The sequence below is a fragment of the Drosophila mauritiana genome, chromosome 3R, assembly GCF_004382145.1.
Source record: "Drosophila mauritiana strain mau12 chromosome 3R, ASM438214v1, whole genome shotgun sequence".
Classification (NCBI taxonomy): Eukaryota; Metazoa; Arthropoda; class Insecta; order Diptera; family Drosophilidae; genus Drosophila; species Drosophila mauritiana.
This window is the reverse complement of record NC_046670.1, coordinates 11,129,650-11,143,043: the sequence shown is the minus strand read 5'-3', so window position 1 is coordinate 11,143,043 and position 13,394 is coordinate 11,129,650. Positions and strand designations below refer to the sequence as shown.

Below are 13,394 nucleotides of genomic sequence, written 5' to 3'. Positions count from 1 at the left end.
TATCATTAAATACTAAGACTTCTATTCCAGTTCATTACAAGCAAAAATCCAAAAAAATGCTCTGCTGTTTATAAAAATCAAAGCCCCGGGACGTGCATGTTCTCCCATTGTGGGCTCTTTTTTTTTTATTTTATATTATATTTATGCATCTACAACTACATCGGAGGAATTCTGCAGCGGCACAGGAGTTGGAGTGCTTGCCTCCAGCTCGCAGATCGTATAGTTCTGCATGCGGTTTAGGGGCTTGCTGCACAGCCCACACATCTGGTGCTTATAAACGCCGTATATCTCGAAGTTCAGGATGTTGTACAGATCGAACTGGATGGTGGAGGACAGCTGCGTGCACTCCACAATTAAAATATTTTGCTCGTTCAGTTCCACGCTGTAAGGGCATATGTCATATTATAAAATCTTATATACAAGCTAGAGACCATTTTTACCGAAAGTCGTAGTCACTAGTCTCCATTGGCCATTGATAGGGCTTTTTGCGCACGTTGTGCGGTGTTTGATCCTGGTTGAGATATATGAGCACCGGTTCATCCGTGGGCAGGCTGCTGTTGTCTGTGCGGACGCGGAAGTCGAAGTAGTTTTGCCCGATATGGATTCGCAATCCATAATTGTTGGACAGTCCTTGAGCCGGCGAAGGCGTAACAAACACGGCAATCTGTGGCAATGGCGAACAGTCAGCCACCAGCAGCGTGAGACAGTCGGGACGCACCGCAATCTCTCTGAGATTGATCAGGTAATCATCGAAGGTATTGACCATGCCATTGATTACTGAGCAGGAGCGCTTAAGTCCCGAGTCGAAGGTAAGCTCGTGGGAAGCGTCGAATTTTGAGTCCAGCTTGTAGAAGAAGGGGATCTGATGGAAGCGCCACTTCACTCCGTTGACCTCCACAGCCAGCCGGAACTGGTCCTGAGGAGTTTGCATTGAAATATTTATCTCCTGGCTCATATGCAGACTGTCCACCTTGTCGGCGGATAAGGCGGACACTAAGTGGTCCAGTCGATTCGACCACAGCTCGAACCAGGCGGGCATCTTAAGAAATATAAAGGTGAGTTGATTGGTTCTTTATATATAATTTCTGAGCGAAATATCCGATATACCTACATTGTTAAACTTCAGGTCCATGTCGTATTGTGTGATCGAGGTGAAGTTCTCAAAGTTGCTACGCTTGCAATACTTGGAAGTGGGGATGGGCGAGAACTTGAGTACCTCCTTGGGACAGAAGTCGGTGTCCGTCAGCGAGATCTTGTCGGAGCGCAGGAAGGCACGGGCATGCTCCGAGGGCTGGCGAGATGAAAACGTTGGGTTAAAGAAGAATCCAAGAGACTCCACGCTTATGTACACTTACACCAGCTCTAGCTGCAAACTGCACCGTGGATCCCTTCTCCGGGCACTCGCTCTCCTCGGTGGCCAGGCCAAACACCACATCGCCATTCAGAGTGTGAGGTCGCTTGGTAAACACCAGCGGTTCATAGGTCAACTTGGTGCAGGCCTGAGATGAGTGAGAAAATACTCTATCCTTAAGTGAAACACCATGGTTTTTTTTTGAATGGTTTTTTAAGGTCTTAAGTCTGTTAACTTGGCATGTGACTAATTGATTTTCAAATTATGAAATGTGGAGTAGAATTTAATTTCCTAACCGGCGGTTCTTCACACAGTATGTCCCAGTAGGTCAATAGCCAACCCAGTAGTCAATATGCTATGCTCGGCACGAGTCAAGTGCTCCTTTTGGGTGGCGGGCGTGACACCCTGTAGATATTATGTAGTTACACATTGCTGCCCTCAAGCGTAGGGACAAGAAAATGTGGGGTTTAGCTGTTCGCCTGAGCTCCGGGCGAGTGGAGTGGGCCACATTACCATGACGAAACAGCAGACAACGGAGCCACAACAACTGCAGCAACGATTAGCGAACCCACACACACATCCTGACTGACTGTATGACCCCCTTCCATCCCACCGTCCGTGCCTGCGTGCCACCTTATTACGAGTACACACACCACCCATCCTTCCGAGCACTCGAGCAGTCGCCGCAATTGTTGGCCCACATTCGTGGGTTGTTTGCGTCCCGGAATCGAGACCGAGAGTCGAGTCTGGCAACCAACCGGACTAGAGTGAAGCAGGCCTGGCGGCGTAAGTTGCCCCGTTTGATCAATACGACTCGGTGGGAGCTCAGTAGAAGGCATCCGGTTACGCTACTGTTCAGACGAATTTCTCCTGTCGTAAATTTGTTTTGGGAAAAAATTACATTTTCTTTTATTTTGTAAGAACGCTGTAAAAATCTGGAAAAAAGACCTAGTGCTCTCGATTTTTTTTCTTTCGGTACCGCCATCGGGAGCATTCAGTTGCGTTGCTTTTATAAATTTATGTTTACTTGATTCTCGGTCGGACAAACTGCAAAATGACTTCGGTAAGTGATATATGATATGATATAATAGATATAGGTGCTTATGTGGTCTTTCGCTGCTTCTCCAGATCGAATCAAAACGCGTCCAATATCGAAAGTATTTGGAACGCGCCGGAGTCATCGATGCCCTAAGCAAGGCTCTGATTAAGCTTTACGAGGAGCAGAATAAGCCGGAGGATGCCATTCGCTTTGTGCGCAAGTTTATGTGCGAGAGCTGCCCGGACGATGCCCAGTACGATGTAATGAAGAACGACCTCGAGGAGGCCAAGACCCACATCTCGAAGCTGGAGCAGGAGCTAGAACGGCTACGCGGACAAATGTGAGTTCCTAAGATCGCGACTTGTTAGTCCAGTCTTGACTCAGATTCTATTTACACTCAACAGCAAAAAGTCACCGGAGGAGTACCAGGAGCTCACTACTGAGGGCTACAAATCGCTCATGGATGATGAGGAGAACGTGAGCTCACTGCTGCGTAAGTACCTGACTCCGGAATTGCTGGAGGAGTACATGCTGGTCACCACCCCTGCGCCGGTGGATGCCTACCTATACGATTGCGCCGTCTCCGGATTCGAGCATCACGACGCGCCCGTGGGCATTTTCGCGGCAGATGCCGACAGCTACGACGTGTTCAACAAGCTCTTTGATCCGATCATAAAGGACTATCATGGCCAGATGGACAACGAGAACGATGTGCTGCAGAAGGACCCAGACTTTGGCAACGTGGACGAGATCGAGAACTTGGATCCGGAGCACAAGTACATTCTGTCCGCACGAATCAGAGTGGCTCGCAATATCGAAGGCCTGCCCTTCTTCCCCAAACTGACCGAGAAGCAGTTCATAGAGGTGGAGGAGAAGGTGCGTTCGGCCACGGAGACAATGGATGGCGAGCTGGTTGGCTCCTACCTGACAATGGCGGACATCGATGCTGAGACCCAGGCCGAGATGGTCAAGAGACATATATTATTTCAGCGCGGCGATGAGAAGCTGACCACAGCCGGCTGCTATCGTTTCTGGCCAACTGGTCGTGGTGTCTACCACAATCCCGCCGAGACCTTCCTGATCTGGGTGAATCGTCAGGACCATGTGCACATTATGTCCATGGCACAGTGCGGCGACTTGGGCGATGTTTACAATCGCCTTGTCAACGGTCTAACCGAACTGGAGAAGACGTTGGCCTTTGCCCGGCATCCGCGTTACGGAAACCTTACGGCCTGCCCCACCAATTTGGGCACCACCCTGCGCGCTTCGGTGCACATCCGTCTGCCGCTACTCAGCAAGGACCCCGACCGTCTAATCGCCCTCGCCGAGGAACTGCAGCTTCAGGTACGCGGCACCGATGGCGGCGAGCTGGCCACCGTGGAAGATGGTGTCATGGACATATCAAATAAGAGGAAGCTTGGTTTCACCGAGTTCGAACTGGTCAAAACACTGCAGGATGGCGTTGTGGCCCTGATTAACGCCGAGGAAGAGCTCGAAATAGCCGGACAGGAGGGTTAGAAACAAATAGCGATTACTTAAAACCTTGTAAAGCAATCAATATCACTACAAAGTACTCACGAACACTTACAGACGAACACTTAGAGAAACAGGAGAAACGTATCTTTGGTTAAATAAATTTGTCCTCTAGCCACAGACAATCTCACCACAGACTCACCTTCCAGTCGTCCTCGTCATCCTTTGAATTTCGCTGGACCTGGCCGGTCAGCTTGAACCAGTTGGACTTGGTCGATGCCAGCACGTCCAGGGTAATGTTCCACCTATGGAGTGCATCCGCAGCATGATTTTCGTTCATGTGGTCCGTGTGCTCCAGTGTGAGACCAATCTGCTTGCCTTTCATGTCCGACGTTTTCAAAACGTCTTCGGCACAAAAGTTACCCTCGATCTGAACGAAAATGGGTTTTAGTTTTAAATATTGTTAAATATATAATTTTATTTCTCACCCTGGTGTTCTTCTCGTTGTACATAAGCATGGTAAAGTTGCGATCGTGTCCCAGGTGTATGGAACTAAGCTGGGTGAAGCCAAATATGTACATCAAAGCATTGACCACCATATTGCCGGAGAACCCACTGAAAGTGAAATGATTAGCCGAGGAGCAAGTCGGTTTCGAAATACAACAATTACTTCTCCGTGAACTCGGACTTCAGCAGCATCCCCCTGTACTTGATGAGCTCGTTGAGATTGGTGGTCATGCTCAGTCGGACGCCCAAGTCCGGCATTGGGTAGCTAAATAGTTGAACCTGCGAGCTAGACTTTATTATTATTCTTAATTTTACCCATTTTTAGATGCTTAGAGTAGTTAATTTTATGTATTTAGTTTATTTCATATATCTAGGTATTACTCTTCTCATCAATACACTTACCACATCGTTCCGACCCTCGGGCACCATGATCTCTTCGAAGGGCGCCGCCGCTGTCTTCGTGATCAAGCCCCTGGTCTTGGTCACCGCCCGCGACTTGAAGGACAGGCCGCTGGTCAGGTTTTGGGGTCGGGAGAAGGAGTAGCGCCTGCACTTACTGCCACTCTCGTTCAGATGCAGTTCGCTGCTAAAGGGGATGTAGATGAGGAAGCCCTGCTCTCGGTTGATCTCGTGGTCGAGGTTCAGGAACGGATTGTAGCTGCGACTCCGCACCGAGGCGTATGAAGAGTACCGGGCATCTATCTCCAGCGTGTGCTTGGTTATGGGCGAGTTCCGCTGCTCTGTTATATTGCCACGCAGCGAGGTCAGAACGGTGGTCTGCAGCAGGACGTCGGAGGAGGTTCCCAGCACCGTGGGCACCGTGTAGCGGTTCATGAAGGGCCAACGAACCGTCTGCATGTTGATGTGACTGTCTGTCCGAATGATTTGCTGCATTCTTTCTAGAACTGTGGGAAACGGGTATCGCACTTGGCTGATGGTCAAGAGGTCAATGTACTCACTGTTGTCGTAGGTCAGCTGCCGGAACATCCGCTGGTTGAGATAGTACGACAGCACCGTCTTGCCCTCCATTTGCAGGATGAACTCCAGATGCAGGTCCTTCGAGTTGATGATCGGGGCCTGTAGCATGGCCAATAGCGCCTTGATGCTCTTAAAGGTGAACGGATCGCTGCCATTCCTTGATTGCATCTTGTTCAGGATGGTATCTGGCAGCCCACGTGCCTTGATGTATAGCTGGAAGAAGTTGAGATTGCTTATTAGATTCTAGAAATCCTGAGAGGATCTGCTCACCGCCAGTTGTCCTGTGAATTTGCCTAGGGCTTCGGTGTCGAACTTAAAGAAGGCCACCACAGGCATGTCCGACTTTGGATCGCCCACGAGGAATACCTGAAGCATTGCACCGATGCCGAACTTGGAGTCGCGATAGTCAAAGATGTAGTTACCGGTGACCCAGTAGCGTGACTCGGGCTTCTGGGGCAGATGGCGATGCATGTAGGACAACAGACGGCGTCTAAATAAAGGATTTACGACATCTGTGGATGGCTGTGAGTTAGGCTGAGTTAGATAACTTACAGGTGCTGGTAGCAGGGATATGTCGTCTCCGAGATGCTCGTCACCGTCGTCCGGTAGTAGTTGATCATGTGGGGGTCCGTCTCGCTCTGGATGATGCGATGGATGCTGATGAGACGGGCGGCCGTGGGGTTGGAAATCAATAGCAGAGTAACCGCTGCCACACGAAGTTCTAGGCTGGCATTTCGCGACTCAAAGATCGGCCAGTAGACCTCGTATATGCGCTCCGCTCGCCGATCTGCCAGTGCCAGGGTCGTCCAGGCGGCCTGGAACTTCAGATCCTCGTGCTCGTTGGGGTCCTGAACGATGGGCTCCAAAAAGTTGGCCACGTTCCCCAGTTGCAAGTTGTTTAGACCCTGCAGATACAACATCTTTTGGTCGAAGTCGCGATCGCCTGCGAAATCAAATTAGTTTATATGGAACTCATGGTTATTTGGAACACTTACTTAGATAGGCATTAAAGTACTTCTGGACATACTCCTCGAACTTTTCCTTATCGATTCCCTTGGCCACATAGACATTATGGATGAGGGTGGCAAAGCTAAGGATAGCGGCCTGCCGCACATCCGGGCGATCGGGTCCGATATTGAGGAAGTCCTCGCACTTTTGCACCAACTCCGCCGATAGCTCGAAGATGTGGAATGGCATGGGTATGAGCAGTTGCACAGCGATTTGCGGCTTAGTCAGCTTGTTTAGCACGAGGTGGTGGGTCAGGAAAACTGAGGCCTTAGTTCCAATGCGGGGAATGATTTCATGAAAGATGTTGCGAATGGTCTCCTGGCGATAGGAGGTGCCAATGTCCACCTCACGATAGAGTTTAGTGAGCGAATCAAAGTCCATCTCGCTGAGAAGCTTGATCACGTCGGAAAGAGTGGAGTCGTAGGGTTCCGAGAACTTGAATTCCGTAGTCTCTAGTGCTTCGGCCAGACTGTCTAAGAGCGTCCCTGCCTGGGCAATCAGCGTCTCCTGCTGCTGAGGGCTACGTCCTCCAGTGGGATCGTTGGGATCCAGCCGCTGCAGCTCCAGGTTAGATGGCTCTGCCGCCATTGAAGTTTCAATATCGATGGGATTGTCGATGGGCGTCTCGTTAAGGAAGTTGAGCAGCAGCTCCGAGTTGATGAATTGTGCTTCTCCCGTGGATTCGAACGTATGGATGAGGGTTGTGCCCTTGGCATGGGCCATGCTTAGGTAGTAGCCCGTCTCGTTGTGCGGGGACATCCCGTAGATGGCCTCATTGCCAATGATCACACTCTTCTGGTGATCGAATTCGCACGTATTGGGCGGCACGTTGCTGCGGGTGGTGTGAACCGCCTCCGAGTACGGCTTGCAGGTCTTGACCTCCGGCGTTTTGCGGATGGAGATGTAGTTTGTTCTGTTGGACACAAAGTACTCCGTGCGGCAGGTGCCATGAATACCCAGCTACCAGTAAAAATATTATCGTTTAAATTAGGAATTATATCGAATGCTATAACTTACCTCATCCACGACGAAGGCGCCGCTGGACTTCATCTGGAACTGCAGCACCGATGCGATGGCCCGCTTGAAGTTCATGCTCCATATGGGATCGCCTTCCTTGAACACCACATGTGAGATGGCGCCATCCTTGGTGAGGGCAATCTTGAAGGGCTTGTAGGGCGGGTACATCTCCTTGTTCTGCAGGAACTTCTCGCCGGAGTTGTTCAGCGTTACATCGTCTATGACCAGCTGTCGGGCAGAGAGAGAGAGAGGCGATTAGCCGGGAAAGCCCTGCAATAATGCTGTAATCTTCGATCGACCAGGGTCGAGCCCAACTGAACCGGCTGATAAGACGCGCCGAGCCGCCGTTTATCTGGCCAGCAGAAATTAGTCAGATCGGCGCTCTCATATGGCGCACATGCACCACACCAGGCTCAGGCCCATGTCCATATGCCTGATTCCTGATAAGCGAGGGACTCTCTACTCCTAGAGAGTCACTCTCAGTCAAAACAATCAGAGCTGATTAACAAAAGGGAGGAGGAGTATGGGAATGGCATTATCTGTGGGGGCTCAATGAAAGAAGTTCACAACCGAGTTCAGTTTATTGTGGCGACTCCGCTCCGATCTTTTCCAGAGTCGCTACCGCTCAGTGAATGGTTAAATTGTCTTTAATTCATCTGCGAATTCTTCTTCGTCTGCGGAGGCTGACAAGAAGTCGCTGCAGATGGTGATGGGGAATGGGGAATGGGAAATGGGAATGGGGGCTATAGAATGCGCCGATTGGAACGTATAAATTGATAATGAAATCAATAAATTGATTTGATTTTTCACTGATTTCCAATTGATATACACACTCTTCTACATACAAAAAGTATAAGTAAATACTAGAATGGATCGATTTGTATAAACAAAAATAATATTAAGAAACGCTTGCCGGAACTGATCCGAAACTGGAACTGATCCTGGACAACTTACCGCCGCAGCCAAGACCAGCTCGCTTTGCCGCTGGAGCGTCAGCTTGCCCCGCACAATCCATCCGGTGGTGGGTGGCGCCTGGTGTCCCTCGTCCTGGGGCTTCGCACCCACCAGGACATTGCCCTCGTACTCGTAGAGCATCTGTTTGTTGAGGCCAATAATGCTGAAGGCATGGCCGGCGTCGAAGATCAGGAACAGATCTGCCGGATAGATAGATAAATGGGAAATTGAACTTCAATTCGATGGATGCTCCTCCCATCCGCTCGTGTTCATCCATCCCTCCCTCCATCTATGTCGCATTCGCGCGGATGGGCAATAAACTCTTCAATTATCAATTGAATTTCTTATATATATATACTAAATGTGCATGTGTATATATAATATATATACACATATTTGAATGATCGCAAAACGCTTTAATCAATGTTGCTTCTAGGTTTCTTTTTGATGCGCGCCTCGTCAATGAATAATTACGTCATATTCTTTTATTAGTTTCTGATACAGTTGGGATTATCAACTAGGTTACTCTCACGTACACACAAACACGGAGCACTTGAGTAGCCTCATGGCCTCCTACTTGCTACTAGCTACTTCCTTCCGAGGTCGTGGCACTCGCTTTTCCACAGATCTCCCGACGCTTTTCACTTCGCGCACAGATTTCTCAATGTAGTATCAGTCAATATATATATATATATATATTATATATAATATATATATCAACGCGACTGTGTATTATCAGATTTTTCAAAGAAGCCGACGCTTTTCCTCCTTTATCGCCAACGCGTCTAATTCCCGGATCGGATCACAGCTCGACACGTCTGCTCTGTTCGCGATCCAAGCTCAAACTGAGCGGACATAACAGCCGGATGGTTGGCCTTGCTGGAGGTTTCGTTGATAAGAATCATGCTGCGAAGAGCAGCTTGGCAGCTGGGCTCTCTTACGATCTCTTGGGAAATGTCCTATAAATAGATTTTTGCCGCGTCCACTGGAACAATTTTATAACGGACCAGAAAGCGGATTCTCAAATTTGAGGATTTTAAGATTTCTTGCATTACCTTGATCTTACATTATTCTCAAGAACAATTTTACATCCCTCCAAGACTAAATAATTTAATAAGGACTAGAAATACACAATATTGCGCTATTTATTTGGTACCAGACACTTTTAAATTATATCAAATCTCGCGGATTGTCTATAAAAATCTACGTTATTTATTAGTATAAGAGTAGCGTATAAGGTTACTTATCGACGAACTAAGACTTTGACGAACTGCTCTCATACGTATAACAATACACCACAAATCACATGGAATCAGGAATATCAGAAACTACTCTGTATGTCACTTAAGGCTAGCGTGCTCCCCCATGAGCATGTCCTGCCCTGAAGTGGGCACCACCCGTTCCAGCACCACTTGGTCCTCCTGCTGCTCCTGACCTGCGTTTCTCCGATCCCGATTCCGCACTAGCGTCTCCGTTGTCAGAACCACTGCTCTGTTCCGCATCTAGATTCTTGAGTTGCTGTTGCCACATGTCCGCGTAGATGCCATCTTCGCGCAGCACAAGCTCTTCGTGCCGGCCACGCTCCGCTATGCTTCCCTGCTGCAGGACCAGAATCTCGTCCGCATGGATGATGGTGGACAGCCGGTGGGCAACAATGATGGTGGTACGGTTTGCGCACACCCTGGCCAAAGCAGCCTGAATATTACGTTCTGTGTGGGTGTCCAAAGCTGAGGTGGCTTCATCCAGGAGCACAATTATGGGCGCCTTAAGAAGCGTTCTGGCGATGGCTACTCTCTGCTTTTCACCTCCACTGAGCCGCAGACCTCGTTCGCCCACCTTTGTCTCATATTTTTCCGGAAAGCCGAGTATCCTTTCGTGAATATCAGCGGCACGAGCAGCCTCATAGACAGCTTCGTCCGAAGCACCCAGCTTGGCATATTCAATGTTGTAGAAGATGGTGTTGTTAAAGAGAACCGTATCCTGGGGCACCACTCCAATGGCCTTTCGCAGACTCTGCTGCTGCACAAGCTTGATGTTTTGTCCGTCAATCAGGATAGCACCGGTCTGTACATCGTAGAAGCGGAAGAGCAGCCGCATGATTGTGCTCTTGCCGGCTCCAGAGGGTCCAACAATTGCTACTGTCTTACCGGCGGGAACTGTGAAGCTCACATTGCGCAGCACTATCTTCTCCGGAGAATAGCCAAAGGTCACGTTTGAGAACTCAATGCCACCGCCGGCAGTTAGAAGGGGCGAACAGCCTGGAGCATCCACAATCTCTTCCTCCTCTTTCAGCAGATCGAACATGTTCTCCATGTCCACGAAGTTCTTCTGTATGGCTCGGTAATAGGTGCCGAACCAATTCAGCGGCATGTACAATTCCATCAGATAGGTGGAGAAGAGCACAAAATCGCCCACGGTGAGAGTTTGATGGTGAACCACCAAGTAAACACAGAGCAGCGATCCGGCCAGTAGGCCCAAGCACAGGATAATATTCTGGGCTGTGTTCAGCATGTTGAGGGTCAGCATTGAGAGGAACTCTTCCTTTTGGTACTTGAGAATGGCCTCCCTGTAGCAATCCACCTCGTAGTGCTCCGCTCCGTAGTACTTGACTGTTTCGAAGTTGAGAAGGGAGTCCACGCTGCGAGCACGCTGCTCATTGTCCGCCAGGTTCATTCTCCTCTGGTACTTGGTTCGCCATTCAGTGATTGCAATGGTAGAGGCTGTAAAATTGAAGGATATATGGAAAAACGAATGGAATTAATCCATTTTTGTCACTTACCTATATACAGGAACATGGTAAGGAAGACGATTAGGCCAAACCACCAGTTGAAGGCGTAAACAAAGTATGCCACTGCAACGAGCAGATCCAGAATGGTTGGTGCGATCGAGAAGACAATATAGTTGAGGAGGTTGTTAATCGAGTCCGTGCCGCGATCCATGACACGCAACACCTCTCCCGTTTTGCGTTGCAAGTGCCATCTCAGCGAAAGCTGGTGCAGATGCCGGAACAGCTCAATCTCGATCTCCCGCGTCGTGTACTGTTGAACTCGTATCCAGAGGAAGGTGCGAAGGTTATTAAACAATCCCATGCTGCCAGTACCGCCACCCTGGAGGAAAGACAATGCCACATAGACCAGCACAAAGTCCCAGCGAAAGACGATCGGGGCAATGGTAAGACTGTCAACTGTCGAGACAGGAGATTAGCAATGAATTACTTAACGAATTCCGTCCATAATTCCTGACCTACCCAACTTCTTGCGATAAATCGGCAAAAACAGCTTTATGACTCGACCGGCAAGCAGCAGTATAATGCAAACGATGACGGCTATCTGCAGCGCAATATTCTTTTTCGGCCAAAGGTACGGAAAGACGGTGCGCAGCTTGCGCCATCCGTTCCTGAAAGCAGATCCTGTCTGCACGTTCCCCTGCGATTCGTTGGCGGTATCATTGTCCAGCCGCTGATGAGGATTGTACGGAGCCATGATGCCAGGAGCTTTCAGACCCAAAACGAAAATGAGCAGGGAGCACAGGAACCGGGTGACAAACAAGCCCATCTCAATTTGATCCTTGTTCCTGCGGGTAGTAAAGGCAGTACTATAGATTAGCCGTTTTACAGCCGTTCGAATTATTTACGATTTTAGGTGGAACCACCAGTCCTCGTGGCGCAGATTTATGAAGGCCAGCGACTCGTTAATGAATGCCAACGTCCAGAAGAGCAATAGAACAAGGCCATGTCCTCGAGTGGGCATCGAGGGCAGCTGGTAGTAGCGCTCCTTGAGTATCAAACAGATGCTGAACGGGTAGGAGAAGCACACAACGCAAGTGGAGAATATCTGCAGAAAAGATTTGGATGAGTAACAGGTTCTCCTTGATAATTCTAATACTTACCATATAGCCGTACACCGCACTATCTGGATAAATACGTGCGTTCATCAGAAAGCGCAATACAGCCAAAACTGGGAGCAGGAGCAACAGGAAGAGCTGCATCGCGAACAGTCGTGACTTGGAGATTTGCGTGGGATCCGTAATCCTGGTGGCATACCTCCGATACATGAGCAACTGAATGCAGCCGAAGAGCAGAAGGAATCCACCGTATACCCCCGGACCCACGGTGTCCATGAAGCAGTGCGAGATGCCATGCTGCGTCCACACGTCGCTGAGGGTCACGTTGGGCGGGCAGTACAGCATGGTGAAGTCCGGTAACCTGCGCGGCGACGAGGGAAGGCAATTGCGGAACGATAAGCTCTGATAGAACGTGCCAGATAAAGTGGAGCTGTCACTGGGAAACAGCTCGGTGAACACAATTGCTTTGTTTTATGGGCTGGCGGCAATTTCGCAATTATTCACCCAAATTATCAGACGCCCCCAAAGGGAAAATCATTCTTTTTTGCGGAGTGCAAATAGTGAATTGATAATTGGTGCCTTTGCAGCACGGCACCAAGAGATGCGATACCCTGGAGTCCGGCAGCCGTGGAAACTGCAACTCATCCACAGCCCATTGGATATGCTAAATTATGCAATGTTGCGTATGCTCGATGCGCCGGCGGGTCTAGTGATCCCCTCTTACCCGCTATACGAAGTCGCGATCTGGAGCGAACACCGCAATCAGTCGTGTGACAGGTGATAACTCAACTAACGGACAACTGGCGGGCAACTCCGGCCCAACCAACACCAACTACGATCAACATAAATAATTTTGGCCAAAGGGTTCGGTATGGCCGTTTCTGCTTACCCACAACATACCACATACACATTGTGCAGTGGAAACAGGTGAGTTTCATTTAAATGAACATAGCATATAATATTTTCGATGGATAAAACCAATTTATGGACACTTAAAAAAACCTACTTTAAAGCAATTAAAGGTAACAAATGAAAGTAACAAATTTTTATATACGGTCACATTAGTTTTTCCAGCCCTTGTTTTCAGCTTGGCGCCCAGTTTTCAAACCATTTTCTTATCAGAATTTGCTATTATTTCACCATTGCCTGTATTCAACCCACCATCTTATCAGAACTTGTGATTATTTCACCATACCTTGTTTTTGAAATCGCTTTTTGACATAT

At 49.0% G+C, this 13,394-nt stretch overlaps 3 protein-coding genes across 3 annotated transcripts; 1 reads left to right on the top strand and 2 right to left on the bottom strand.

Moving 5' to 3' along the window:
- Positions 1–62: 62 nt before the first annotated feature.
- LOC117142529 lies at positions 63–9,160 on the bottom strand. The gene is made up of 15 exons (XM_033306575.1): positions 8,864–9,160; positions 8,328–8,527; positions 7,374–7,601; positions 6,344–7,316; positions 5,901–6,291; positions 5,619–5,838; positions 5,330–5,561; positions 4,773–5,275; positions 4,534–4,649; positions 4,352–4,478; positions 4,066–4,293; positions 1,356–1,499; positions 1,112–1,291; positions 441–1,039; positions 63–382 (listed from the first exon to the last, which is right to left on the bottom strand). Exons 1-15 carry the CDS (start codon positions 8,892–8,894, stop codon positions 142–144), a joined length of 4,413 nt encoding a protein of 1,470 aa, XP_033162466.1. The 5' UTR covers positions 8,895–9,160; the 3' UTR covers positions 63–141.
- On the top strand, positions 2,228–4,060 carry LOC117142531 (arginine kinase). The gene is made up of 3 exons (XM_033306577.1): positions 2,228–2,414; positions 2,480–2,730; positions 2,795–4,060. Exons 1-3 carry the CDS (start codon positions 2,406–2,408, stop codon positions 3,906–3,908), a joined length of 1,374 nt encoding a protein of 457 aa, XP_033162468.1. The 5' UTR covers positions 2,228–2,405; the 3' UTR covers positions 3,909–4,060.
- Positions 9,161–9,448: 288 nt separating the features above from the next.
- LOC117144048 (ATP-binding cassette sub-family B member 6, mitochondrial) lies at positions 9,449–13,039 on the bottom strand. Its single transcript, XM_033309017.1, has 6 exons — positions 12,895–13,039; positions 12,216–12,531; positions 11,961–12,160; positions 11,575–11,900; positions 11,107–11,511; positions 9,449–11,047 (listed from the first exon to the last, which is right to left on the bottom strand). The coding sequence occupies exons 2-6, from the start codon at positions 12,513–12,515 to the stop codon at positions 9,678–9,680; spliced, it is 2,601 nt and encodes an 866-aa protein (XP_033164908.1). The 5' UTR covers positions 12,516–12,531; positions 12,895–13,039; the 3' UTR covers positions 9,449–9,677.
- Between the last annotated feature and the right edge of the window lie 355 nt (positions 13,040–13,394).